The following is a 26,704-nucleotide window of genomic DNA, read 5'->3' on the forward strand; positions in this document are numbered from 1 at the left end:
TATTCTGCAGGCCCAAGTGGTAGCTACGAACAATTTTAACATTTGGGGGAGAGAAACTCATTAGAGACCCTTACACTACTAATTTTACCGTTATTTCAAATAATAAAATATTTGAAGAGTTTCGAAAGTTTTTTGAGTGCGCCTCTGAAAACGTCGCCTTCGTGGTGAACCGGTGCACCGTCTGTCAGCTACAGTTAAACAAGAAAAAAGAAAACGTGGCATTAAACATTCGTGGACGATGACAACATAGGACGGATACAGGTGCCCGTATCTCTCGTGTCTAAGTCTTGGTCGAAGTACGTTTTGTTTCTTTTTTCCGTCAGCTACACTTTTCGCGGAGGCATATAACCCGCTCAGTCATACGTCCTTCGACTGCGGCATCGCCAACGTCAGGCACGATCACGCTCTGCCTGCTGTTTCACCGAACACGGCTACCACAGAACAGGGAGGATTTTGGCTTGATCGTAGCTCGTAGACATGTTAATGCATAGTGAAGAAATCAAACCCCCAAAACCGCTTTAAGAATCCTGTTGTCATGCCAAGCCCAAGCGAAAAGGGGGGGGGGGGGTCTTCCCATAAACCTCCACGACGACATGGAATAACTGGAGCAGTTTCTTCTGTAGTATACGTGCGAAGAAACTCTATGTAATGGACAAGCCAAAGGTCGGTGAAATTTTCCCTCTATTTCACGGGGACAGGAGACGCTATTTGAAAGTTGTTACGTGAAATTACGTCACTTGTACACAGGTTGAAGTTGCCAACGTGTGACGTAAGCGTTCACGCGGTCTGTTTTATTGATTTATTGTGGGGTTTGACGTGCCGACGCAATGCAGGTGATGAGGCGCGCGGTAGTGGAGGGCTCCGGATTAATTTTGAACACCTGTGCAATCTTTAACGTGCGCCGAAATCTCGTACACATGGGCGTTCTTGCTTTTCGCCTCCATCAGAAAAGCGGCCGCCGCGGCCAGGAATCGATCCCGCGTCATTGACGCGATCTGTTTTAGTTACGTCACTTCTTCTCATCCAATTATAGAGAGGACGTGCCGTACTAACCGTGTAGTTGCTGAATAGCAAAGACAGGCCTACGTCGTCAGGTACGCTGCATTTGATCTAGTTTTTCATTGCCTACCAAGAATTATGCGCTTTTAGTAGAGAAAAATAAGGAAAACTTCAGTACTGGGGCTAGTAAACGTCAATGGACGTCAAAATGAGGAAAACAGACACAACCGCTTTGCCAAACGGCAGCACGTGACCTAAATTGAAAGCCAACCAGAAAAGACCTCCGGTGAATTCACAGTTTACGGTGAATGTAGTGCGTCGAGAATAGGGCCCTCGCTCGCTTTTGTAGCTTTTGGATCAACGTTACGTGATGGCTTTGTGGTGTCGACGCCAATTTTAACCTTAAAAAATGTGTTTCGTTTGCCATCTCATCTGCCGGCCCAATTTTATAAGACATGACAAGTGTTTGTACATCTTTTATGCCTGGTTGTGATCTTTATAAGCTAAGCGTCAAATTACTCTGCATGACGTCATAGCTATATGTGCACATGTCGAATTCACCTTGAATTCATGAATTCATAGGGCCCCAAGACGAAATAAAAGAAACGTAAATTCCACAGGCACCGTGTCTGCGTAGCAAAGTTTGCTCTGTAGGCTATGTCGGTGGTAGAATGGTCGGCAAACCGTCGCCGGCCGTGGCCTGAACTAACTGCTTTTATCACACCAAAGCGTCTTTCCATTGTAAGTAATGCCGACGGAAACTTAATGTCACCGTACTAAAACAGAGCGCAGAGGATCACCGCCCGTATCTTAAAAAAACTAAAGAAAGCCTTGACTATGAGCGGAAGTGAACTAAAATGTCTCACAGTAGAAGTAAAACTCTATATAGCGCTTAATTACCACAATTTGTAATTTACATTTCAAACATTTTTGCGGCTCTGTCAACGCTGCAGAGGGTGCGGGGAAAACGAGGTGTTGGATAACGCGGGCAAGTTAAAAATTCACGAAGAAATACTTAAGGATGTCCTCCCAGGGAACACTCGCGCGAGAATCTTCGTCATATGGTCCTTCTGAGAAGAAGCAGCGCCGTTCTCACAATCTCGAGAAAGGAGAAAATAGTTGATGAATTAGGCCACACTTTAAAACGCCAAACTGGGGGAACAGCGAGAGTGAAATATGAAATGATAATATTCATGCAGGCAAACATTAAAAGCCGGACATAGTACAACCTGCCGTTCCGCCAACTTACTCTCCCCAAAGAAAACCAAATAAACACCAATCATGGCAGCTTATAAGGAATCCCTAAACCTCCCACCTTTCGCGGTCACCGGAACGATTCTGAAACTGGGCCGTTAGAACAGCTTTGAAGACATCAGGTAATCACTCTATCAGCCCGAAGGAAGCGGCGAGCGGCGGTGAAAAAAAAAATAATAGGTCGTGGGTTCCGAAGGGACATCAATCTCAGCTGCAACAGTCCGAACAACCGACACCGATGTCGCAGAAGAGACAGCCATCGCCCTAGCGGCCACCTCCAGCAAAAAGCAAATTATTACAGTCATTACTGACTCTCAACAGGCGTGCCGGCATTACCTATCAGGACGAATATCTCTGCATGCGCTCACACTACTAAAACACGCCAAAACTCTCCCGACCATTCACATTGTTTGGACGCCTGGTCATGCCTCCCTCCCGGGGAATGAGGCGGCTCACGCCGCTGCCCGCGACATTTTACACCGGGCATTCCCAAGGGAGGCCGACGACACACCTCCAATCGCCTCGCCCAGCCAGTCAGTCCCAAAAACATACACGGACATCTTATATCATTATCGCCGGGAGCGCCTCCTTTACCCTCCTCCTCACCCATCACTCAATACACAAGACTCTCGAATCTGGCGCAGAATCCAAACACAGACTTACTACAACATGGCAATTTTGCATCATATTTCACCAACTGCTTTTCCCTACAACTGCACAACATGCAATACACCAAACACCACCTATCACCTCGTATGGGAGTGCGCCAAACATCCCAACCCAATTCCATCACCTACTTTGGAGTAGTGGGAGCACAGGCTGACCAGCTTCCAGCTCGAGGATCAGGAGTACCTGATCTCCCGGGCGAGGGCTGCTGGGGGGCCTGAAGGCGGCCTGGACTGAGGCCACCACCCACTCTCCTTTCCCCCTCCCCTTTCCCTTGAAAATAAATGTTATTCCTCCCAGGGACGGGCTATGGTATGGAAAATAAGCACCCCCCTCCCCTACTCGCTCCGAAGAGAAACAGGATGCCGAAATGAACATGCTACCTATTTAGTGACTCCTCTTAATATCTCTTGCCTAACCAAATCATTGCACCCAAGCATACCCTAAGAAGGCAGAGAAGCCAGGATGAAATTGACTACCTTGGGAACCTTTGTGACTGCATGACCATCACCACACACAGAAACATAAGCCGAAATTGCAGCCATTCCTGGGAAACTCAATAGAACTATACTCTCATTACAACATTACAAGCATCATTACAGACGAAAGAGTTCCACAATAAAGTTTAAATTACGTGAACACAAGGACGCGATGCACTACCCGATAGAGGTTGTATTCTCTTGTACTTTTCTTTACAGCAGGTATGCAATCGACAATTTGATCCCTGCAGTTATTATGAGATGTCTCTATAACAACTTAGTCGAGGTGGTTGTTTTCTGTGCCGTTGTTTAGAAATGCTTTCGCTGGAGTGTCAGGACAAAATGTGCTCAAACAAGTTAAAAAATCACATAACGATTACTACACTGCCTCATGCGAAATTTGTGGGCAGCGCGAACTGCAGCCTTATCAGTCACGGCGCATATCTGCTGCGTCTCGGGAAATGATCGCGTGATCATCGAATGCACGGCGGCGCGCGCTACAGTTCCGATATCTCGCAGCGCTTCGCTGCGGCCGAGCATGTTGTTGCAAACCGTGTTTGAACATCCCGCGCAAATGTCACGCGGTTTGGATGAGCCACAAGCGGAGAAAGAGCCTGGCGAGAGTGTAAGGGGGTGGGCGCTCCTCGGCGGCGACTCATGGCGAGAGTGTTGGAGGAGGAAGTGAGACATACTGAGTAGTGATGGCGCCAATGGCGCGCTGAGAGATGACGCCGTAGCAGCGGGTGCCGCCTTTCCAACTTAAACTTTCGCCAGATAGCGCGCCTCCCTTTTCTTTCTGCCTGGGGTGGCTCGTACGCTCACTCGGTTACGCGGACGCGTCCGCCTTGAACGCCGCGAAACCCTTGCATTGGGTACCAAAGTGCTACGCACTAAAAGATGTCGGTATAACCGGGTGCGAAGGCTTTCTTCTTTAGACTCCAACCCGGTACTTCACAGGACAAGGCGTGGACGGAAGAGAAAGGATTGTTCGTGCCTTGGGCACAGATTGTTCGCTGTGCAAGAAACCGGAGACGATTGAACTCACGTACATAGACTGCTGGGACACTGTGTTCTACTGGGGTTCTTTCAGCGCACGCTGAAGAAGGACCTCCCGATAGACCACACGGAATCCGGTTTTTCCCTTTGCGAGTAATGAATAGCCCTACGATGTAATCACGCTTGTGGGGCTACACAGCACCTGGCGGTCTTGTATGGCAGTTAGAAACAGTTACCGAAAGGCGTGGTCTGTTCAAGTCAACTTTGCTGAGAGTATTTTGAGGATCCGCGATGTGATGGAAAAGGAAAAGTGATGCAGAGCTTTTGACTTTATTTAGTGCGTTTATGAAGGCGAACGTCCACTGGTTCTTCATGCAGTACCTGGCTCAGTCAGCATCGTTTGTACGGTTGTTGTGTATTGTTTTTGTTATGCCTTGTGCAGCAATAAATAAAAAAAACCTGGAATGTCCGAGTGATTAGCGCAATGGGCTATCCTTTTCAAGGTAGGTAGTTTGATCTCGTGGAGGCTTCCTTTTTTGTGTCTCTCACAAGTTCCGTTTTTAAAACCAGGGAATGCGACTGTTTCTCGCGTTTCGGTGAACCCACAAGTGAAGTTCACGTCAAGCTTCAGTAGCAAGGCAGGGGACACACTCCACACCTTGAATCCCTCGGGGAATAACTTCAGAGCACGTCCTGTTATGAACAGCCTCCCGGTTAACCAAAGTAGCTTGAAGGATATCGTAGAGTTAAAAATAAGCCTTGCAACACACATGAACGCAGCGACGGGCAGGTGACTTCGGCGGTCTCCGCCTTCTACTTGTCGGCGCTATACCGGCGCGGTGCTGCCGAGCGACGCCGTCAAGAAGCGCCGAAAGGTGTCTCCGAAATAAAACAACCTTGGGTTTAAAACGTCCGGAAAACCGAATTTTTCGCTGCCCGCACTGGTCCCGCGATGCGGCGTTATCGAAGAGCAGTAGCCTCCCGGTTTTAGAGGAGAGAGCAAGATTGAATTTGCTTGTATTTTTGAATATCGAAATTGAAAACCTCGTATCTGCACGCATCTTGATAATTATTTTTGCGTCCATCTCTGCATGAAAAAAAATAACAGACCTGAAGCCAGAAAAGTAGCCCAGAGCAAAGCGTTACAGTGTTCCTTTATTATCAGTTTTATGACCTGCATCTACGCATGCGCTTGCAGTCACAGCCATTACTGTTCGCGGCTAGCTAGGATTGGAGTTGCCGGATCTGAGAGATGGCGTGGGCACGCCGCGCCCTACTCCAGCGAAATTGTGGTTGTCACCCGACGGCGTTTACCAAAGCGCTTAACTTCGTCGACAGCCTAGCCAAGGAGCGGCCTTTGCGCATAAAGTTAAAAAAAGCAGAAGGAAATGTACGTGTAAAGCATGCCTCTTCTTAGCTGTCACATAAGGCGCGCCCCGCGATTAGAAACATCGCATGGCAGCGTCACCGCCCATCGTAGTCGAAAGATTCACCAGCTGTGATTTTCCTATTCGGCGTAGTAATACTAGCGCTGTTAAAGGCGTCGAAATGTTAAAGTATAGTGTTTTCCGCAGTTCATGACGAAAGAGCCGATAGTGTAGTTAAGAGCTGACAGAAAGCTGCACGGCGTGCTTTATCGGACTTGTATCATTTGGGACGTGCCTCACGGCCTCGTTTTCATGTGCTTGGCGCAGTGATAAGAGACATCGATAATATCCTTTCCACACAAGCATCTCACAAACGCAGTGAAGTGCTGCGATTAAAGATATTCTATGCGATACTAGTTACTCTTACACACCCTCGCCGTGACAGCGGTCGTTCTTTCGCCGTTCGGGACGTGCCGGCACTTCAGGAATTTTCGGTGATGGCTGTCACTGGAACGAAGTGCTACACTGTGTTCGGCTTCAACAGCCGCATAGACTGGATGCCCACGGTGTTCGTTGACGGCTTCCCTAAGACGAGAATGTGCAGCGCCTGCGGTCTGGTTTCGGCTACGATAGCTCTACTGCCATGCCACCACACCCTCTGCCACAGATGCTACGACGACCACCGCGAAAGAAAGGAATGCGACCGCTGTCCCTTGGATAAAGATGTCTGCAAGCCAGAGGATGTCATCTGGTCCACGTTCACGAGCGGCAACCTGCTACAGCGTCAGGTAGGTGTTATGCCTTCATCGTTCTCTCCCAGAGCGAGTTTTTGAGGGTCGCAGTACAATGTGGGGGAGAAAACAATTTTTGAAGCAAACGCATATCCGTACAGTCGGCAGTTACAAAGAGAAGTTCGCGTGAATAATCGTCCACTGACTGCGTTTCTGGGCGGGGCGCAGATCAAGTGACCTGCACAGCATCATGGCAAAGGCCAAACCGCTCAACCTAACGACTAAAATCTGCAGAATGAATTTGTTTACGGAGGCAGAGGCGCAATATAGCAGGATATCACTATAGCCCGTACTGACAGAAAGCGAAACGCGGAATTGAGTTTTCCGAAAGCGCCGATAATCTGAAACACCAGCTCAATTTATCTGTTCTGTTTTGCCCCGAAGCAAAACAAATTTGAGAGCTAACGAAAATGCCACCTACCGGTATGGCATGGCGAATAACATAAGCACCCTTTCCAGTTACATGTCTTAGAGAACCTTTCGTGCAAAAGTAAGAACTTCGCTCTCTAGGGTTCACGTGCAGGAGAATGGCGTGCCCCAATGTGTAGTTTCGAGCTGCACTCTGTTTATTGTGCAAATGAATGCGCTTAGCAAGGCATTGCCACCATAAATTTCCTGTTCAATGTTTGTAGACGACGTACAACTATCCTTCAAATCTTGTAACTTGTCTGTCTGCGAGCGCCAAGGGTAGCTTGGTGTTAACAAGCTAGCTGGCTAGGAACATAGCAAGGATTTTAAATTTAATCCAGGAAAGTATACTTGAGTTTTGTTTTTAAGAGGCGTGGCATTCGGTGGGATCCAGACATAAAACGCAATGGTGTCTCGATCTAAGTGAGAAATGAACACAAGTTTCTGGGTGGAGTCCTTGACGAAAAGCTCATATTCATCCGACATATGAAACAACTTAAACATAGATGCCTAAAGGCTATGACGATACTCAACGTTCTCTTACGAGCTTCTTATGGTGCTGGCAAAGAAGTCCTTCTACGTGTTTTTACTGGGTTAGTAGGTTCACGATTGAAATATGGCAGTGTTGTCTATGGGTCAGCAAGTAAAACATCCCTAAAATGCTGAAACCAGTGCTTCATATCGTGCTTCGCCTGGCATGTAGTGCCTTCTGCACCAGCCCAGTAACCCGGACCCGACGGAATTTAGTGAGCGTAAGGCAAATATACGTTAAAGATTGCTTTGCAGGGGGGAAAACCATGTAGAGACCGACCACATACAGGCATCTGGCTGCTAGAGATACGCTACCTTTCGCGCACTGCTTGCCACGAATTGGACTCGGTTATCTAAATTGGTGATTAACAATTCGGCTGTGTTTTAGGAGGTATTACAAAATGCAAAAGGAGCAAGTTGATCTGATGAATAGCGATTATAAAAGTTCCCTCAGCTGTGTCTCAATTCTCAAAATGAGTAAACTAACTAGTTTAAATCGGTATAAATGGGAATCACTAACCTCACTTGCCGAATTGTTTCGGTGTCTGCGTTGGTGCCGCGCGGTGATGTAGCCCCGAGCTAGCGCATCAGGATGGCTAGGCTCCGCTGTCTAATTCCTCAGAAGACGCTCCTCTCAGTTTATTTTTTTGCCTACGCACGTCCGGGCTACGGCGGCGGCGTCCACCGCTCTAGCCTGGCCGTGGCCGATGCTGCTGCGTTTCGGAGCGCCGCCCCCACGAATTCCATGTATGCTCTACCACAACACACCGCTTATTCGTCACCGTTATGGGTCCTATTCTGTCCAAGTCGACTCCATGATTTCCCTCAGGTTTGTTGACCTATGGCTTCATCTCAACCTTCTTCCTCCTTAACCACTCAGCACTCTTTTCAACACTATCGTCTCCGTATAAATGTCCCTTAGGGTTCACTTGTCTCACAGAACTATGACCCAAATCCTGTATCCAGGCCTGGCCTATTGCAAGCCTTCTCTGGATTTTGCACGCCTCGCACGCTCTCTGCGTTTTTGTCTTATTTGCGCGTCTGCGCTTCCGCTCTCCTGGGCCGTCGGTACCATCGTTCCTCTCAGAATAGGACTCAATACCTATATCATGGTCCTCGCGACCTTGGCTGGCGTGCTCATTACAAAGCCATTCGTTCCTCTTACGGATTTCAGCCCAACGTCTGCGCATCATCTCGGTAGCGTGCGCTACGTCGGCTAACTTTCCAGCTACCATATCTCTTTTCGCACACCTTGGCTCACGCTCTCTAACCTTCCTAGGTATCGATCTCCTTAGCCTCATTCGCTTCGCAGGCTTTTGCAGAAGTGACCGTTTCTTCTCGCGCCACTGAATCTCGGCTACCGGCCCCTATCCTGCAAACCTTTCACACTGCTCTACTTGTTTTCCCTCGGCGCCACCGAGTTCGGACTGAGGGCGTTGTTCTAGCTGGCCTGAATTCCCGGTACTCCGCTGCGCCCTAGTGACCGTATTGACAATCACCGACGCGGAGCTCCCCTCTTCACTGTATAAGGAATTTGCACTCTGGTTTTTGGGGATGAGGCTACTCCTAATACTCATAGGTATCTCTAATGAAACCAAACTAAAGCCTTCTGGGGAAATGCTATTCCTTTCCGCGCATGGAGTGGCGGGCACCTCAGTCTCAATCATTATTTGTTCGGGAACCTAGAAATCAACTGAGTTATCAGAGCTATAAGGCGGCAGAAAGCTGTCCTCGACTCGCGTGTTCTCGGTGCGCTAATTGCCAAGCGCCTGGCCTGCGGTCGAACCACTCCCGCCCAGTTCTGTCTCGCGCTTCGAACGCGACTTTCTCCTCAGCAGGTTGTCTGAACAAACAAACGTTTTCTTTGTGTTTATTTTTACTCGCGGCCTCATCGTGATCCGCGACCTACGTTCTATCAGACGCACGTGCTCCCTCGCAGCCGCCGATCTGCGTGCTTTCTTCCTCACGTGCCTCGTAGAGGTCAGCGACGCGGGATTCCTCTGTCTCACGTGCAGAGCGCTCACGGTTCTTTTTGCGTTTGCGTTCTTTTTAGATGCAGAGCATCTGATTCACTCGCCTTGTCCTTCCGGCGTCGTCGTCGTTGTCGTCGGCGTTGTCCACCCCTCCCCCATTCTCCTCACCGCGCCAGCTGCGCTCTCCGCCGCTCACCCCCTCTCCTCTCCGATAGCGAACAGTCTCTCGCGAGGGGCATTGGATTGGCTTGGCTTGGATTGTGTTGCGTCATAGCCGCGGCAGACGCGCCGGGGCCGGCGCATGTGCAGTGCTCTCTCTTCCGCGGTTTCCTCTCCTTCTGGCGCGCTGCGCATATAACCGGTGTGCCGTTCTCCGGCGAAGCAACATCCACGCTTGGCTCAAACACCTAGAGTCCACGCCGCTTTACAAGTACGCCAACGTCGTCATCGACTGGGACCGGCTTACGCAGTCCCCTCAACGTTATGCGCGCTATAAAACGCGGTCTCTTCGCCGCTCCGCCTATGCGTCGCATCTACACAGGAGTTCCCGCGAGGGGAGGTGGGAGTTTTTAAATGCAGAGCGTTTCAGTAACTCATGATGTCACCCGTGTTGACGTCCGTAGTCCGCACCGCACCCCTCCCTACTATATATAAAAAAATACTATCCGGCGCCCGGTTTCGATCCCTCGACCCTGCGGGCGGAACGCAATGTACATGGTGCTCAACCCACTGCGCCACAAAGCCGACACAGAATGGGACGCTACGAACGCGCCTTATATCGTTGACTCATTCAAATTACTGCTGACGAGCGCTCTCTCGTCAGCAGTTGCCACAAGTGCAACAACATTAACGTAACGAAAACTACTTAACGTCGTGCGCCCCCGGAAATGCTCTGCATTTGATCGTGCCCCTCGCGAGGGGGATGTTTCACTGTGTCTTCTCTCGTTCGCGGGATCCGTGGCGCCATCTGGCGGAGGCGCCTTTAAAAAAGCGCCACGAAAGCGCGGCAAATACGAAATAGGGATGACGCGCTTTCGAGGCAATCCGCCGACGCGGCTGCTTTGTGCACAGACTCGGCGGCGAGCGTCCCTGGATTCTGGTGCCGACCGAACCCCATTTTTTTTATTCGAGGCACCGCGTTAACTCTGCATGTTCCCTTTCCAGCTCTACCATTTGAATCTGCAACTCTTTCCTCGGCCTCAAGCCTTTTCCTTGCTTTGCGAGATTCTTCAATCTTGGCATCCAATCTCTGATTGACTTTGCGGCTCTCTTCATTGTACAATTCGACAAACTGTTCTTTGTTCAAACTCGCGTCTGAACCAACATAGACAACTTTCTGAAATCCATTCTCGCAGCTGGTAAGACAAGTGACTGGGCCAATCCTGGCAGTTGATATGCCAAGATCCTGGCAGACTCGCCAATTGTTTGTCACGTGAACGGATGGTGGGGTTGTCTTTACCAGCTCGGAGCAATGGACACAAGGAAGCCGTTGACGGGTTTAACAACACATACATTTAATGCACACTCAAAAACCCTAAGGCAAAGCACTCAATATTTAAACTACACACAAACGATAAGCACTCAAACCTCTACTATCCCAAAATACAACTCGCATACAAACGCCTAACTTAACAGCTCAATATACAATTCAAATCAAAACTCAAAACCCTCTACAATAAGGTTCTACACCTTCAGTCCAAATTCACTCATTACGTCAAGGCCTACTTCATCTCTTTCTCACTACAACTCCCTAGTTGTATCCTACGAATATGTCCCTAATGGACTGGCCTACCCCGCTGTCGTCGGCGCTGACGTGTCGCACCCGTTGCGTGGCCGCGACCCGGTGGTAGGCGTCTTCGTCTCGCTTCGTTGCCGGCGTTCGATGCGCGCGGTCACTCCTTGGACGGCGTGGGCTCCGCGCGTCCTGACGTTTCCTCTGCGGCTACTTCCTGGTATCCGCTCCCGCTGGATGTCCTTGATGCCGGCGTTCGATGCGCGCCGTCATCCCTTCGGCGGCGCGCTTCCTCGGTGGCTACCCCCTGGTAGCCGCTGCCGCTGGAGGTCTCAGGTAGGCTTGGCACGAACGTCGCCTTTCGGGGCCGTCGAGACGAACGTCGACGGAGCGTGGATGTTGGCCGCTGGTGCCCGACCGATGCCGCTGGGGCCACAAAGACACCGGTTCGTGGTGCACCTAGGATGACGGTGCCGATGCGAAGTCGCCCCGCTCCCGCCCAGGCTCTGATGGCGTGGTTGATGGCCTGGCCGCGTCCCCCTGGCTCGTTCGTTGAAGCTCACGTGCTCCGGCCGCCTCTTGGTTGTCTGCATCCCGGTGTCTTGCCTCCCAGTGTCTTGCCTCTCGTTCTCTTTGTGCGCCCCGCTTTTATACCCTCTGGGCTCTCCCGTGGCGCGCTCCCATTGGCTCCTTGCTTTCTCCCTGTCTTTATATGGCCATCTCGTCACTTGTCCCATGCGTGGCCTTCCCTGATTGGCCGACCAGTGTGCTGCCACCTTTGCCCATGATTCCTCGGTGCGTCGGCGCTGGCGCTTGCTGATTGGCGCGCTCCTGGCGCGCACTTCAAATGGCCGTTCCTTTGTTCGTTTCTTACCTGTTTTGGGGGGTTTGATGCGTCCTCCTCTCAGGGGGTGCCCTTGACACATGACACCTACACGGAACCCCCTTGCTTTGCATCACCACATAGTCCCCTTCGGGGAAATGAGCAGAGCTGTTCAGGCCGAGCTTTGCGTGTCGGTCGCACCAAAAATCCTAGAAGCACCAATCGGAAAGTGTGGGTAGGGAGGTCCCCGAAATCAAACCCGGGACCTTTATGCCGTGAAACCGGCAACCTAAACACTCGGCCACCCCAAAGGACCGAGGGATACGCGGTTCGCAGCGGAGGGGAACAATGACGTGCGCAGCCTATCGTAACGGAAAAAAAAACCTCTTCCCGTGGTCGCAATCGAACCGAGGTCAATCTCGTTATTAAACCAGCGTCCAACTGATTCAGCTATCATCGCATTCCGGGCGCACAGCATTTCCTTTGCGTTCGTAGCGCGGGCATTGGCCTTGTATTTGGCCGCGGGTTCCAGCGCACCCTGACGCGGTCCATTCTGGGGGGGGATGTGAGAGGCTGCGGACAAAACGATCCGGGCCTGCCAGTCATGGAGAACTTTCAGCCGCGTTCACATATAAATGCGAGGTGCAACAGGCGGATCTCCGACGAATGGAGAGGGGCCGCAAGCTCCGCTGTTTGCCAGTGCTGCACCACTATTGCAAGGTGCGCCACTTTTCAAGTAAATGAGCACTGAAAATAGCCCTGATGTGATGTTTTGCCTCACATACACGTAATGTTTGTTTTTTTCTCAACAATGTTTACGAGCATGAAAATTGCCACCAGGTTTAGATGTTAAAAATATATTTGCGTACATAAACGTCTTGTTCAACATCCCGTTAACTTTGTCGGGCGGCTGAATCAAGGGACGGACGTACAGACGGACGTACAGACGTACACTGAGAGAGACGCAGACACACAGACACAGAAAGACGTAGAGAGAGACACAGACAGACGCAGAAAGAGAGACACAGACAGACAGAGACACAGACAGATAGACACAGACAGACACACAGAAACACATACAGACAGAGACGCACATACAGAGATGCACAGACAGAGACAGGGCTCTTCTCGTGTAAGTAGCCCAAGAAAGACAGGGTGCCGAAGTCCTCGCGCGGGGCTCCGAAACGGTAGAAATCCGCCCGAGTACACAGACGAAGCGAAACCAACCGAGTGAGATACAACTCTGCGCTGTAAACACCGGTTGCCATTGGGGGCTATGTTTGATTTCCACGCGGGAACGGAGCCGATACGTGCATTCCCTAAGCAGACGCATTAGTCAGACTAAACGTGACAAACACAGCAAATCTCCCACTTCCTAAATGGTTTGTTCGCGCATTGGTTGCGCCGGAGGAGTTTTATGGGAACGAGGGACTGCCACAATTTACTTTCGCGTATAGCCGTATGAGGCTTCACTTAAAAAACCACAACATTATCCAGAAAAGCAACGCGTGACAAAGCGAACAAATAAAGCGACAACCAGCGCCACAAGCACGTAACCACTTTGTCCGCGGCAGCCAAGGAAAAAGACACTTGAGAAGCATGAAGAGACGCGCATACGCCGTGCGATGTCTCGACACCAGAAGAGCAACGTAAGATGGCGCTGCAAGCTTGCAATCGCTCGCGTACCCTGGTTAATTTGATACGAGATCTACATCTGAATTTATGGCCTTTTTGTCCTGCAGTCCGCGAAAATGTTGAACAACGACTTTAGAAAATTAGCGGGAACCATGTATGGGTTTGTTTATTCATTTTTGTTTTTACTTCCCGGCTGCGCCCGGCTGTGTTATCTGTGTCCCAAGCGAAGCGCGTCTTCCAATCTTTATTTTTACGCCGCACGGGCTATCTCATTTAGATAAGCAGACTGTTTCACCCTAACGTCACTAGCCCAGAACAATCTTCTTTGATCTACAATGTTCTGGATGTGAATCGACGGTTCCAGAAACGGTCGCGCCGAAAGATAAAACCCTGCAGAGCAGACGCCGTGGCATTCGACTCTCGACGCTCGCCTTCGCACGTCACTTTGTTGACTGCTGCCTCGCCGCCTGTATTCTTTGAGTTGATAGGGGAGCACAAGCTCGCTTCAAGAAAATTGTTTTCCTTGAAGACAACTGCGTCGTCTTTCGCCACGTGACATCTGGTAAGGTGCTAGGTAAACGTACCCTACGCCCTCGTCAAGCTGACAAGCAAGTCCCACTCGTGCCAGCCGCCGACAGCAAGGTCTTCAGGCGGAGTTTGGATGGCTTCCGGATAAAGTGAAGAAAGAAGACATCGGGACTACCACCATGATAAACGCAGGCACCACGACCAGCACTACCAATCCTGCCCTCGTTCTTCAACAGCCCCGGGAACTACCATCGTTCCGCGGATCTCCCGGAGAAGACCCTGAGGACTGGTTGGAGAAAGTGGAGCGCGTCCGCATCTTTAACACAAAAAGAAACTTTCCGCTATGTTTTCTTCTATTTAGAAGATGCGGCCCGAACGTGGTTTGAAAACCATGAAAGCTCCCTTAACCGACTGGACTCTTTAGGAGGGAGTTCTTCAAAACATTCGCCACCGTCGTGCGGAAAGGACGAGCCGCCCTTTTGTTGGAAACGCGCACGCAACACGTGACCGTCGTCGAGGGGATGAAGCAACTATTTCGCCGCGCGGACCCCGAAATGACGGAAGAAAAGAAGTTAGGCTTCTTGATGCACGGTGTGAAGGAGGAACTGTTTGCGGGACTTGTCCGCAACCCGCTCAAACCATCGCCGAATTCGTGACCGAAGCCAGCACGATTGAGAAGGCTCTCGAAACGCGTGCTAAGCAGTATGACCGCAACTCTGTTGGCGCGGCCAATGCGAACTACGTCAACAACATGCGGATTCCGGATGGTAGCCTACGCGAGACCATCCGCGCAGTAGTGAGAGAGGAGCTGCGGAAACTTCTCCCGACGCCGCCGCAGCCCCACGTCGCTTCCCTTACCGACGTGATTAGGTAAGAAGTGCAACACGCGTTGGGAACTTCTACGCCATCCGAAGTACCCCGCGAGCCACAAGCTATGTCAAACTCCGCGGCAGTTCGCCGACCCCGCCCTGCTCCAACATGTCGTCAACAAGACCTGCCGTACCACCGCCCACTGTCGCCCGCCTGACCCCCGGTAGCCCGAAACCAGACGCCGAGGAAGACGGACGTATAGCGAACTCCTGATAATCGTCCGCTGTGCTACCACTGCGGAGAGGCCGACCACATCTACCGTCGCTGTCCCTACAAGAGGCTCGGCTTGCTAGGGTTCTCCGTCGACTCCCCACGCCCCCGACACGGCCAGCGCCCTACTGAGATCGAAGAATACCTCTCCAACACCAACCCACGACCAGCCCGTTTCAACCGTTCACCGTCGCCCTACCCGTACCAGTCGCCGAACCGCCGTAGCACTGCTGACTTCTCACGTGGAAGGTCCCCCAGCGCACGCGGGGAAACTAAAAGCAGCAAATTCTGGAGGTAGTTACACGACCGCGGAAAAATGAAAACCGTCCAACGACGCAGCAGCTCACTCAAGACCATGATTCACGATAGGCCCTCAGCCCGACGACCCGATCTAACCCTGACGTGACTTCCGAACGCGACGACAGCAAAGCGGCGCGACGCGTACCCGACACGACCGAACCTGCCGCTGCGAATATGGCGAAGACGACGACGCATAGTGCCCGACCGTCAACACGTACAAGCAGAGATACGTCGCCACGACGTACCCGCAACTCGAGGAAGGCGGCCTTCGACGTTCAGCTGTCGATCGAAGGCTTTGATGTAGTCGCCCTCATAGACACGAGAGCCGACAACTCATTAATGAGCGGACCATTTGCGTCTAAGTTGAAGAAAGTTACACGCACAGCAGGAGGCCACCTCATGACGCCAAATGGAACGTGCACATCACGCGTCACCTAGACGGCAAAACGTACATTGCGGCGTTCGTCATTTTGCCTAACTGCTGCCGTGACGTAATTCTCGGAATGGACTTTTAGATGCGGAGCATCTTATTGTCTGGGCATGTCCCGCGTCGGCGTCCGCACTCACTGCGCATTCGCAACTCTCCTCCTTCCCTCTCTCCCACAGCTGCGCGATACTCCCGCCACTTCTTCACTCGTACCAGCTTCGTGCAATTCGCTTTCGCTTCTCTCGCGTTCTCGCTTCTGCTTTCGCGGCGCATGCTCGGTGCTTGCGCATCTCTACTCCTCTCGTCTCCTCTCCTTTAACCTTGAATGTAAATCGGGTAGCGCGCTGCGCGCGTTCAGTTCAGCGTTTGCTGCGGTTGATTCCACTTCACTTCGTTTTTCCGATGAAGTGTGATGGAAGCAACAGTCCCGTCAGTTAGTGCGTTGGCGCAAGCAAGCGTCAGCACCACCCCACAAACAACACAACGGAAACACAACGGAACCCCTAGAGTCTCCGCATCTACTCAGCGTTTCCTTCGGGAATATGTTTTTTAGACGGACAATGGTGCAATAATTGGTCTACAGGCCAAGTATATAACATTTTCGTCCGGTCACTGCAGGACGCCTGAACCGAACCCCGAAAACCGTGCTGCTGTAAGGATCGCCGACGATCATGTCACACTGCCACCCCGCGCAAGCTTGATCAGCGTCTACGGTGAAGATGCGGTTCCTGATGTCGACGCTATCGTAGAAAATGACCAAAGGTTGCTTCTCGGACGCGGTGTCTCTGTCGCAAGAGGCATTGCGCGCTTTAAGCAACGCCAATCTCACGTTTTGGTCACTAATTTCACCGACGAGTACCAGCATTTGAACAACGGCGCTGCAATAGCATTCCTCGAAGAAACGCAAAAAGCGAGTGACGTGATCGCGGTTGCCGAATTTGAACGCGCACCCGAAGATTCCTTCAATCTTCCGAATATCTTCGACGTGAATCCGGCATTACCGCAAGCAGAACGAAACAAATTTTTGGCTTTGCTGCGTCGCTACAGGGAGTGGTTTTTTTCGAACTCAAAACTACGTCAGACACCTCTAGCGAAGCACCGAATAATAACCGAAGAGGGAGCCCGACCTATCCGAAAGTCACCGTACCACGTCTCTTCACACGAGAGGGGAGCCATTCTTACTTAAGTCGACGACGTGCTCAGCGACGACATTATACAGCCATCGAAAAGCCCCTGGGCTGCGCCGGTCATACTGGTGAAGAACATTTCCTCGCTTTCTATTCATGCAAAGTGTCGACAAAGGCACCCCAATAACTTCGAAATCTGTGTTCCTGATCGCCAAGTTCATTGAAGGTGTAGTTAGAAAAAACTATGACGCAAAGAAACATCTGGTGACATGCTTATTGAGGTCAGAACTAAGGAACAATCTGCTAACCTTCTAAAACAAACAAGCATAGGTGACTTACAGATCACTAACACCTCACCGAACACTCGATAGCTGCCAAGGCGTCCTCTCGGAAACTGATCTCATAAATGAAACTGAGGCAGATATTCTTGAGGGCTTGCGTGAGCAAGGGGTGACTACGGTTAGACGCATCACAATGAGTCGCGATGGAAATGGATCAAAGCCAAAAATAGAATCTTGACTTTTGATTGCATTACGCTCCCCCGAATCTGTAAAAGCAGACTTCCCCACTGTCAGATAAGGACGTACATCCTAAACCCGCGACGTTGCTTCAAATGTCAAAGGTACGGGCACAGTATCAACTGTCGAGGGCAAAACACATGTGCAAAATGCTCGAAGCACGACCAACAGACAGATGTGTGTAATGCCACACAATTTCACTGTTGTAACTGTGAAGGATCCCACCCCACGTGCTCCCGTTCTTGCAAAAAAATAAAAAATGAGAAAGAAATCATAAACCTCAATGTGACGCATAAATTGTCTTACCCAAAAGCTCGGAAAAGACATTCGATGCTTCCCTCAGGAAGTTACACTGACGCTGCTCACCGGGGGGGTAAGGGGGGAGGGTAGAGCGGCGTCAGGTAGGGGGACGTTTGGCCTTGGGCGCGCATGGAAAAACAACTAACGAAGCAGTTCAGGGAGATATGGGCTGGGCGTCGTTTGAAGTTAGAGAAGCTCAGAGTAAAATATGCTTTGAGATGAGGTTGAGGGCAATGGATCAACGAAGGTGGGCAGCTAAGGTTTTTAGGTACCTATACTTGAAAAGCGTGGACACGCAGTGGTTAAGGAAGACTAGAAGGCTAACGATGAAATACGGAAAGAACAGTGGGGAACCCAAAACAGCCAAGGTAAACAAAAAAGAGGCAAGGCAGATTGAAACGAATAAATGGAGGGAAAAAATGGAAGCTAAAACGTCGTTAGAGATGTACAGGGCTGAGTTGAACATCAGAAAGGAAAATTTCTACGATAATTCCCAGGGCAGTGCTTTGCTTTTTGAGGCTAGAGCAGGTTGCCGGCGAACTAAGAGTTTTGTGGGGAAGTATTCACAAAATGATGGGGTATGTGTGGTCTGCTGAAAAGAAACAAACTATGCGGCACATAGTGTTAGAATGTCAGGGTATCCATCCAAATCTACATGAAGGGAATATTGAGCTTTCAGAAGCCCTAGGATTTAAGGGTATCAGAAAGGAAGTTAACTTCAAGGCTGTCGAGGGGACGAAAATATTAGAATGCTGGTGGACGAAAAGCAGAGAGTGGAATATTGCCTAGGACAGTTACCACCTGTAACAGGGAAAAGAAAGTATTTCGGGCCTAATAAGCTTTAGTGCCTGCCATAAGCAGCGCTAGTATTAAACCAAGAGTGCAAAACATGGTTATATTAGTCCTTTTTGGTAAGATGACATGTCATCACCCCGCTTCAAAGGGGAAACCAATAGGAATCATCATCATCATCAGGTTTTGGTGGCGACCCAGTGCAGCAACGCTGACCTGGTCCCAACACCACCCCCCACTGGGCTGACTTCGGTTGCCCAAAATGTTGTACCACAGCCTGTGGATTCCACTGCGGCTGAGGTGGCAACGGACTCCGTAGGTGGAGACGGCTTGCCTTCCGCTCCTGCTGCGCTGTCACCTGTAGGCACAGTAGGCAGCGAGGTGGGGAGCTTTGCATCCACAACCACGGGTACAACGACGCTACAGCCGTCATTGGCTCGCGCGGAAAACACGATATGCCTTCCCAGGAGTCCACGACAAAAGGAGGGAGATTCATTTTACTCCTTTACCGTCGGATGAGGAGTTGGACGTAACACCCACGCCAGATCGGTCAGGTCTTCAGCCAAACGAGCAGCGTGGCAACATCGGCCATGGGGAAAAACCAGCTCCGCGAATAACTGGCCCTAACACAGGCTCAGTACTGCAGATAATATCACCCGTCTTCAACACACCGATACACGCTGTACTGTCTCTTTAAACACTTATGGTAATACAATGCATTACACAATAGAACTGCGGGGGCTTAATGAAAAACTTGGATGACAAACTAAATTCTTCATAAAAACCAATCAACCATCTTATATCTTCAGGGAACACCATCACAATCGAAAAGGACGAACTGTCTGAAGCGCTATTCTGTGTTTAGAAAAGATAGGGCAACTGTTCTCACTCCTCTGGTGGTGTAGTGATAGTCATACACATTCTATTCCCTGTCAATTTGTTCCTTTGACCACAACTTCGAAGTGGTTGCTGTACGCGTAATAATTTCCATCAGGTTAATAACCATAGTTTCAATATATATTTCCCCTGACTTTCACCTTTGTAGTTCAGAATTTGAATCCTTGTAATAAGCTACCGGACCCATTCCTAGTGGTGGGCGACTTTAATGCCCACAGTAACCTCTGGGGATCTGAACGCGAAGATGGCCGGGGCCGTTTAATTGAGATTCCTACTGTCGTCTCGTGCCTGTATAATTCATCAAAAGAAGCCAACATACGACAGCACGACACACAATACCTAGTCACCCATCGATTTTGCAATTGGTTCATCCGTTCTCTTCCCTTCGTTCGAGTGGAACGTGGACTCCAACCCTTAAGGGAGTGACCATTTCCCTGTAACTTTTAAGTGCTTAGATACCCTCTCTGACAGTTCCATATACCATGAAATGTTTAAAGAAACCCGTGCAGACTGGGTGGCTTTGAAGCAATGGTCACAGCTCTCCTACACATTCATAACACTTACGGATAGATGAAGCTTGTAGTATTGTTACCGCCCTCATTATCGAGGCTGCCAAGAGTTCAATCCCTCAAACCTCCGCTACTCCTCAAAATCCCAGAAGGCTCTGGTGGAATGAAGAGTGTGGAAAACGCATACAAAGCACAAAGCAAGGCCTGGGGTAATCTTCGAAGGTACCCAACTGCAGATAAGTTTAGTGCTCTCAAGCGTGCCAAGGCAGTTGGAAAGCGCATTTGCCGAGAAGCCAAAACCAACAGCTGGAGAGCTTTTGTGGGTTCGATTAACTGTTCGCTGACGCAAGCAAGGTGTGGAACCGAATAAGGAAGTTCAAAGGGCACAAAACAACCTTACTCCTTGTTAGTACCATTGGTAACACTTCAGAAGACCAGGCAAACACACTGGCCAAACACTTTGAGCTTATATTTAGCTCTTCACATTACAGACAGATTTATGAGGTGCAAAACCCCTGCCGAGAGCAAATAAATTAGGGACATCAAGAAATCGTTAGAGGACTCTTACAACTGTCCATTTTTTCATCCACGAGCTTAAGGTTGCCTTGGTGACTTGTAAGACATCAGCACCAGGTGCAGACCAGATCACATACACAATCATTCTATACCTCCACGTAGGCACCCTCGAAAGACACCTTTATTGGCTTAACAAGATGTGGAGTGCAGGACATTTCCCAAGAGCTTGGAAAGACGCAATTGTGGTACGATTGCTTAAACAAGAGAAAGATGCCTCTTCTCCTTCTTGCTATCGGCCAATAGCACTTACCAGTTGTTTAAAAAAACTGTTCGAGAAGATGGTCAATAGATGGCTCATGTACTTTTTACAATACCATGGTATTCTAGATAGCTGCCAGGCAGGTTTCCGTTCGGAAAGATCTACGACCGACCAGCTTAAAGGCTTGGAATCGTACGTTTAATATGCTTTTGTCCACAGGCAGCACTGTATGTCTATTTTCTTCGACTTAGAGAAGGCGTACGATACTGCATGGCGCTATGGCATCCTGCGTGACCTCAAAGCTTACAGTGTATCTGGAAGCATGTCAACACTATGGAAAGCTACCTGTCTGAGCGAACATTTCGCGTAAGGGTCGGAGCAGCATTTTTTAGAACACACATTCAAGAAAACGAGGTCCCGCAGGGGGGAGTACTGAGTTGTGCACTTTTCATTGTCAAAATGAACTCACCAGGTATAAATCTTGTAATCCCTGAATCTGCGAGTGGCAGTTACAACTGGATGCTAATAAACTTGAAAAGTGAACCGATGAAAATGGTATCACGAGTAATCCTGAAAAGAGCACATGTATTTTGTTTTCTCGGCAGCATGGAGTCCGGCCTGTCCCTGAAGTCCGAATTAATAGTGTAGTGATTCCCGTCAAAAATGAACGCAAGCTTTTGGGTATTCTGCTGGACGGAAGGCACAGATTATTCCTCCACATTAAACAACTCAAACATAAATGCGCTAAACCTATGAACGTTAGTAAAAAACTATGCAACCAACCATATGGTGCAGATAAGACAATAGTGCTCCGTCTATTCAATAGTTAAGTGCGATCGCGAATAGACTAGGGCAGTGTGGTGTATGGTTCTGCTCCAAAAACAGCTTAAAAAATGCTCGACCCCGTGTTGCATTTAGAGCTCCAACTGGCGTCTGGGGCTTTCCGGAGAATCCCTTAGAAAGCCTGTATGCTGCGCCAACGCCTGCACCAACGCACATACATTGCACGTTTATACTGCGTGAGAGCGACGTCGATGAGAAATAATCCGTTCAATGCTATTATTCAAAACGCACCATCTGAAATGTTGTTTTTATGCCGTCCGTCACTCCCTCTGCGTTTTGGTTTCCCAGTGAGAGCAGAGGCAGAGGACCTTAGTGTCACCCTTACCGACACCGACAAAACAAACATCACAGATTTTATTGCACCTTGGAATCTGCTCTCTGTCATCTGCGACGTGTCTTTCAAAGAAATTAACAAAAGACAGCACGCAAGGAACTCATTCTGCAACACTTTCTGCATTTACAATACATGTACCCATACACTCCTTTTTAACGGATGCCTCAAAGTCTGCCACTGCCTTCGCATGTGCAGCACATGGTCCCCACTTTTCCAGCACAAGAACGCTAAAAAGGAACACAAGTATATTTACGGCAGCGGCACATGCTATTTTAATAACCGTGGAACACATACTACGAACCAAAACACAATTAATTATATTCAGACTCCTTAAGCGTTGTAACAGTGTTGTGACGCCCAGTGTTGTTACGCCCAGGCAAAAAAAAGTAAGAATGCTACATTGAACAAGGTCGTTAAAGAAATAATAGCGTATGCTTTAAAACAGACCATAATAGTGTGCTGGGTGCCTGGGCACTGTGGAATTCCTGGCAATGAACTCGCTGACCACAGCGCCGCTGCAGCAGCACTGCGTTGTGAAATCGATGTTCCTCAGCTGTCCTACCTTGACATTAAACCGTTCATTCGAGATGCGAGTAAGCTGGCAGCAACACTGACACACGCAGACAGAAAACAAACTCTACACTATAAAACCCCAAATTGGCAGCTACTACACAGAAAAACCTCATAGAACAACAGAAGTGTACATGTGCAGACTATGTATAGGCCATACATATGCCACTCATTCCCATCTTCTAAATCGAGCCCCACCCCCACGATGAAACAGTTAAGGACGTCGTCACTCAGCAACGCATGCTCTAATTGAATGTCCGCACTTCCACAGTGCGAGAAAGAAGCATTTCGTAGAAGCATTCCCATTACCGGCAGTACATCAGCATTTAGGTCATACTTTTTTCCCAACGCTGTAACACTAAGGAACGCGTTGCCCGACGACATCGCCACATGCACTGATAATAAACGTTTTAGAGATAAACTGGAAGCAAATATTCTCACTCAAGATTAACCTTCATGTTCTACTGCTGTAACACATATTTTGTGCAAAATGTATTGTTCAACTTAATCATTGTGTGCTGCTTCGACCTATTGTTAACCCTGTAAAATTGTGTAACATTTGTTTTGCGATGTTCCTACCTTAGTCAATGTTTCAAACTCTGGTTCTTTAGTGCTTTTGTGTTTTTGCATGTTTTTTGTTTTTTTCAACAATATCTAGGTTCATTTGTACTTCCGTAAACACTTTTTCATGACCCCCCTTATGTAATGCCTTCGGGCCTTTAAGGGCATAATAAATGAAATGAAATGAAATGAACTGTACACTTACATGATTCCACTTCATCCATCATTGTTTTTAGGCGATCAGCCCTTCATTCCAAGTAAACGCCTCTTTACTTACCTTGGAGACATTGGACTTTTCAAAGAAATCTTATACCACGCACAACCAAGCCCCTCAGAGAGGGTAGCTTTGAGTTTTTGTTTTAAATTAGGGGCTCTATACACCCCACAGTATTCTATCACATTTCTAACTATTTTTCTTAAAATACTACACCAGACATGACACAACCATTTTGTTGGCGCTCTTTGGCCTTCGTTGCCCTTGCGCCATAAAACAACCTAATCATCAGCACTAAAGTGGCGGCGATATAAAGCATCTCACCCATCCATTTATTAAATCTCACTGACTTTTAACTGGGAAAGTCAGTTGTCAGTCCCCCTTGGTGTGTGTATGTGAAGGACGATTCTTTTTTGGGGTACTTGGACGTAGAAATTTCGGTCTGTCTGTCTGTCAGTCGGCCTGTCCCTTTATTCAGCCGTCCGGGCAAAGGTAAGGCAGATGCTGGACAGTAGGTTTATATACCCACAGCGAAGTCCGGTGGGAATGTTCATATTTCTCAAGATTGTTGAGGCAAAACAAATGTTACGCTCACCTAGGGCAAGTCTTCAATACATAAGCGATATTCGCAGTGTACCTTTATTTAAAATACACGGATGGTTGATTTAATAAAGAATGCAACCAGAAAAATACAAGAGCGGTCGCACCCGGTTTTTCTAGAAGCATTTTAAGGAAGCAAGCGGCAAAACAGTAACGAAAGGTTCCGCTAGTTCGTTTCCACGTTCCTCTTGGAACGCAGGTGGAGTAGGGTGCCTCGTTTTACGTACGTCTCTTCTGTACAGCATCGAGGCACCCAGCGTGGAGAAGTGGAAGGAGGAAAATTAAAAATGACTTGAGCAATCCTCTAGCGTGTTTATCTTGGGAGAGGAACAGCATGAGAGGAGAGCGGGAAAGAGAAGGGAGGCATTAACATGGCAGGGGCGCCAGACCACTATCGTCTTCCCTCAACACTTGCAACGAAGTGAGCAGATACGCGGCCAATTTTGTTCACCGTCCCCCTTTTCGCAGTGTTTTCCAGTAATGAAAAACGATGTTAAATGAATTCTGGTGTTACGCTGTTTGATTCTTTATGCAGATTCACTGCTGGAACTTGAGCAACGGCTGCGACGCCCTCGGTGCGGCATGCGAGATTGTGGAACATTTCCAGAAGGACTGCCAGTACCACGGAGTAACCTGTTTCCGCTGCAAACAAAGCATGGCGTACAAGGAACTCTCTGGCCACCTGGAAACCGACTGTTTCATCCCAGAAGGAAACGCTTCAAGCATGAGATACGGAAGCCTGGATGCAACGATCACCCCATTTGCACATGACATCGGACAGCTGCGGGACCAGCTGTCTTCTGTGCAATCATCCCTTCAAGAAACGAAGGAACTTATTGCGGGTCAAGTGCAGCTTTTCAGGGAACGAGCAGATGCTGCCATGCATGTTACCGAATCTGTGCATACATTAGACAACACACTTAAAGAAAGCATGCGTCAAAGCCAGCTATCTGCAGATCGAGCAGCCGAGGAGCTGGCATTAATCACAAATACACTGCGTGATGTGTTAGTGTCAGTAAGGAAAATTAAGACGTCACTAGAAACCTACATTACAGAAGCTACAAGTGAAGTTATCGTAGCATGTCAGAATTTGCAACAAGAATTGGAGGATTTTACTGATTTCACGCCCCAAGTGTTAGGGAAAACTGAACAAAGGCTTGAAGGTCTAGAGAACACTGCCCGTGAGCGCTTGAAAAATGAACTGGACATGCAAAAAACCTTGAGATGTTTGAACGAGCGCTTAAGCGACGATGTATGCAGAAATATTTCGGCATTAGGGAAAGCTGCTCAGGTTATTTCGGAACTCCCGCTATGCACTTCTGAGCCACTCGTGTGGACCGTTAGAGGGTGGTCAAAATTGAAAAAGGCTGTTACCATTAACGGAGAAGTAGAGGCCTCGGCTGAGAAGCCTAAGTACTTTTTTGGATATTCAATTCTTCCAGGGATTAGAATACTGAAAGACGATGGAGACCTGACCCTTCATTTGATTTACCGGGTATGTCAAGGAGGGTATGACTCGCTACTCGGTTGGCCTTTGCGGAAGAAACTGTGCTTCAATGTTTTCAATGCTGAGGGTGAGGAAATTCCGCAGGAAATCGTGCTAAACCTTCGTACTGGTGCTTTTAAACAAGAAGAAAGACCTACAACGGCCAGAAACGACCCGATATGCAGTAGAGGATACACAAAAATGTGCGACATCGAAAGAAATGGATGCGTGAAAAACGACGAGGTCTCCTTCAAGTTCACTGTGTCACAGCTGTGCTAATAAAACTCATTTTCTGCATTCTAGTGAACAGATAAATGACATGCGTGACTGTAGTACTACTGTACATATACGCCGGGGACGAATTTGATAATAAACGAGTACTAACGTGTGTGTGTGTGTCGATTTCTGTATCAGCTGCTATTGTCTAAGCAGATCCAACGCGAAATCGGTAAATTGTATCGTAGTGCGCGCATAGAAGTCAATGAAGTGGTTTGTACCCTGGGACCTATTGGGCTGCACGCCGTACAGAAGAACTTTAGTTCAGTAAAGGAGACCTCGAGGCTTCAGTGGGGGGAGAGTCAATCGCGCCCAACGCAATTTTGAAGACTAATGTTCCTGTCTCGCCCACCCTGACTGATGGCGTCTAATCGCAAGTCTGTATGAGGGTTTCTGGGACCATGGCATAAGAATATTTTGTTTCTGTTTTTTTCAGGGCTCTAAAATTTCAAACGCTACTACAGCAGGTCTAGTTCACACGTAGAAAAGGTTAGCATGATTGCTAGAACAAAAAAGTATGTCGACGAGTGCGCTTGGTGGTCATTTCTCGAATGTTCGGAAAATGGGTTAACTGGCGCGCTCCCCGGATGGAGAAGTCGCCCCCGTCGGGAGCGCACGCGAGAGTTGGCGAGCGAAGGAGCGCTACTTGATCAGATGGGTTTGACAATTTGTGTGAATCTTAGCCTTGCGATTTGGAATGCTACGCAGCTTTGCTGTGAACATCAGCGTTAGCGGCGTGAGTGGAGCCGGGGTAATTTTTTTTCGTTAATCGAACAATTTTTTTAAAGCAAAGCTGCACGATGACAGTCAACCGCTCGTCACGTTCAGGGACATAACCCAGCATAATCGTTTTCAGAGACAGACCCTATCTCGCCTTACCCTGACCTTTCAAGAGAACAACAAACTACCCTGC

The 26,704-nt window shown here is 49.0% G+C and overlaps 1 protein-coding gene across 2 annotated transcripts in view; it reads left to right on the top strand.

Moving 5' to 3' along the window:
• LOC144158453 (TNF receptor-associated factor 5-like) overlaps positions 1–25,817 on the top strand; it is a 147,038-nt gene extending 121,221 nt beyond the window's left edge. The window contains exons 1-2 of one of the 2 annotated variants that reach the window (XM_077689333.1): positions 5,775–6,549; positions 24,565–25,817. In XM_077689333.1, the coding sequence (XP_077545459.1) occupies positions 6,259–6,549; positions 24,565–25,794 (1,521 nt within the window). In that variant the 5' untranslated portion in view covers positions 5,775–6,258 and the 3' untranslated portion in view covers positions 25,795–25,817. Of the gene's footprint in view, positions 1–5,774; positions 6,550–24,564 lie in introns of those variants that run through there. The other variant, XM_077689332.1, reaches the window with a different exon arrangement.
• Positions 25,818–26,704: the final 887 nt, after the last annotated feature.

The sequence above is a fragment of the Haemaphysalis longicornis genome, unplaced genomic scaffold, assembly GCF_048455015.1.
Source record: "Haemaphysalis longicornis isolate Haplotype H1 unplaced genomic scaffold, Haemaphysalis longicornis Haplotype H1 scaffold_10, whole genome shotgun sequence".
Lineage (NCBI taxonomy): Eukaryota > Metazoa > Arthropoda > Arachnida > Ixodida > Ixodidae > Haemaphysalis > Haemaphysalis longicornis.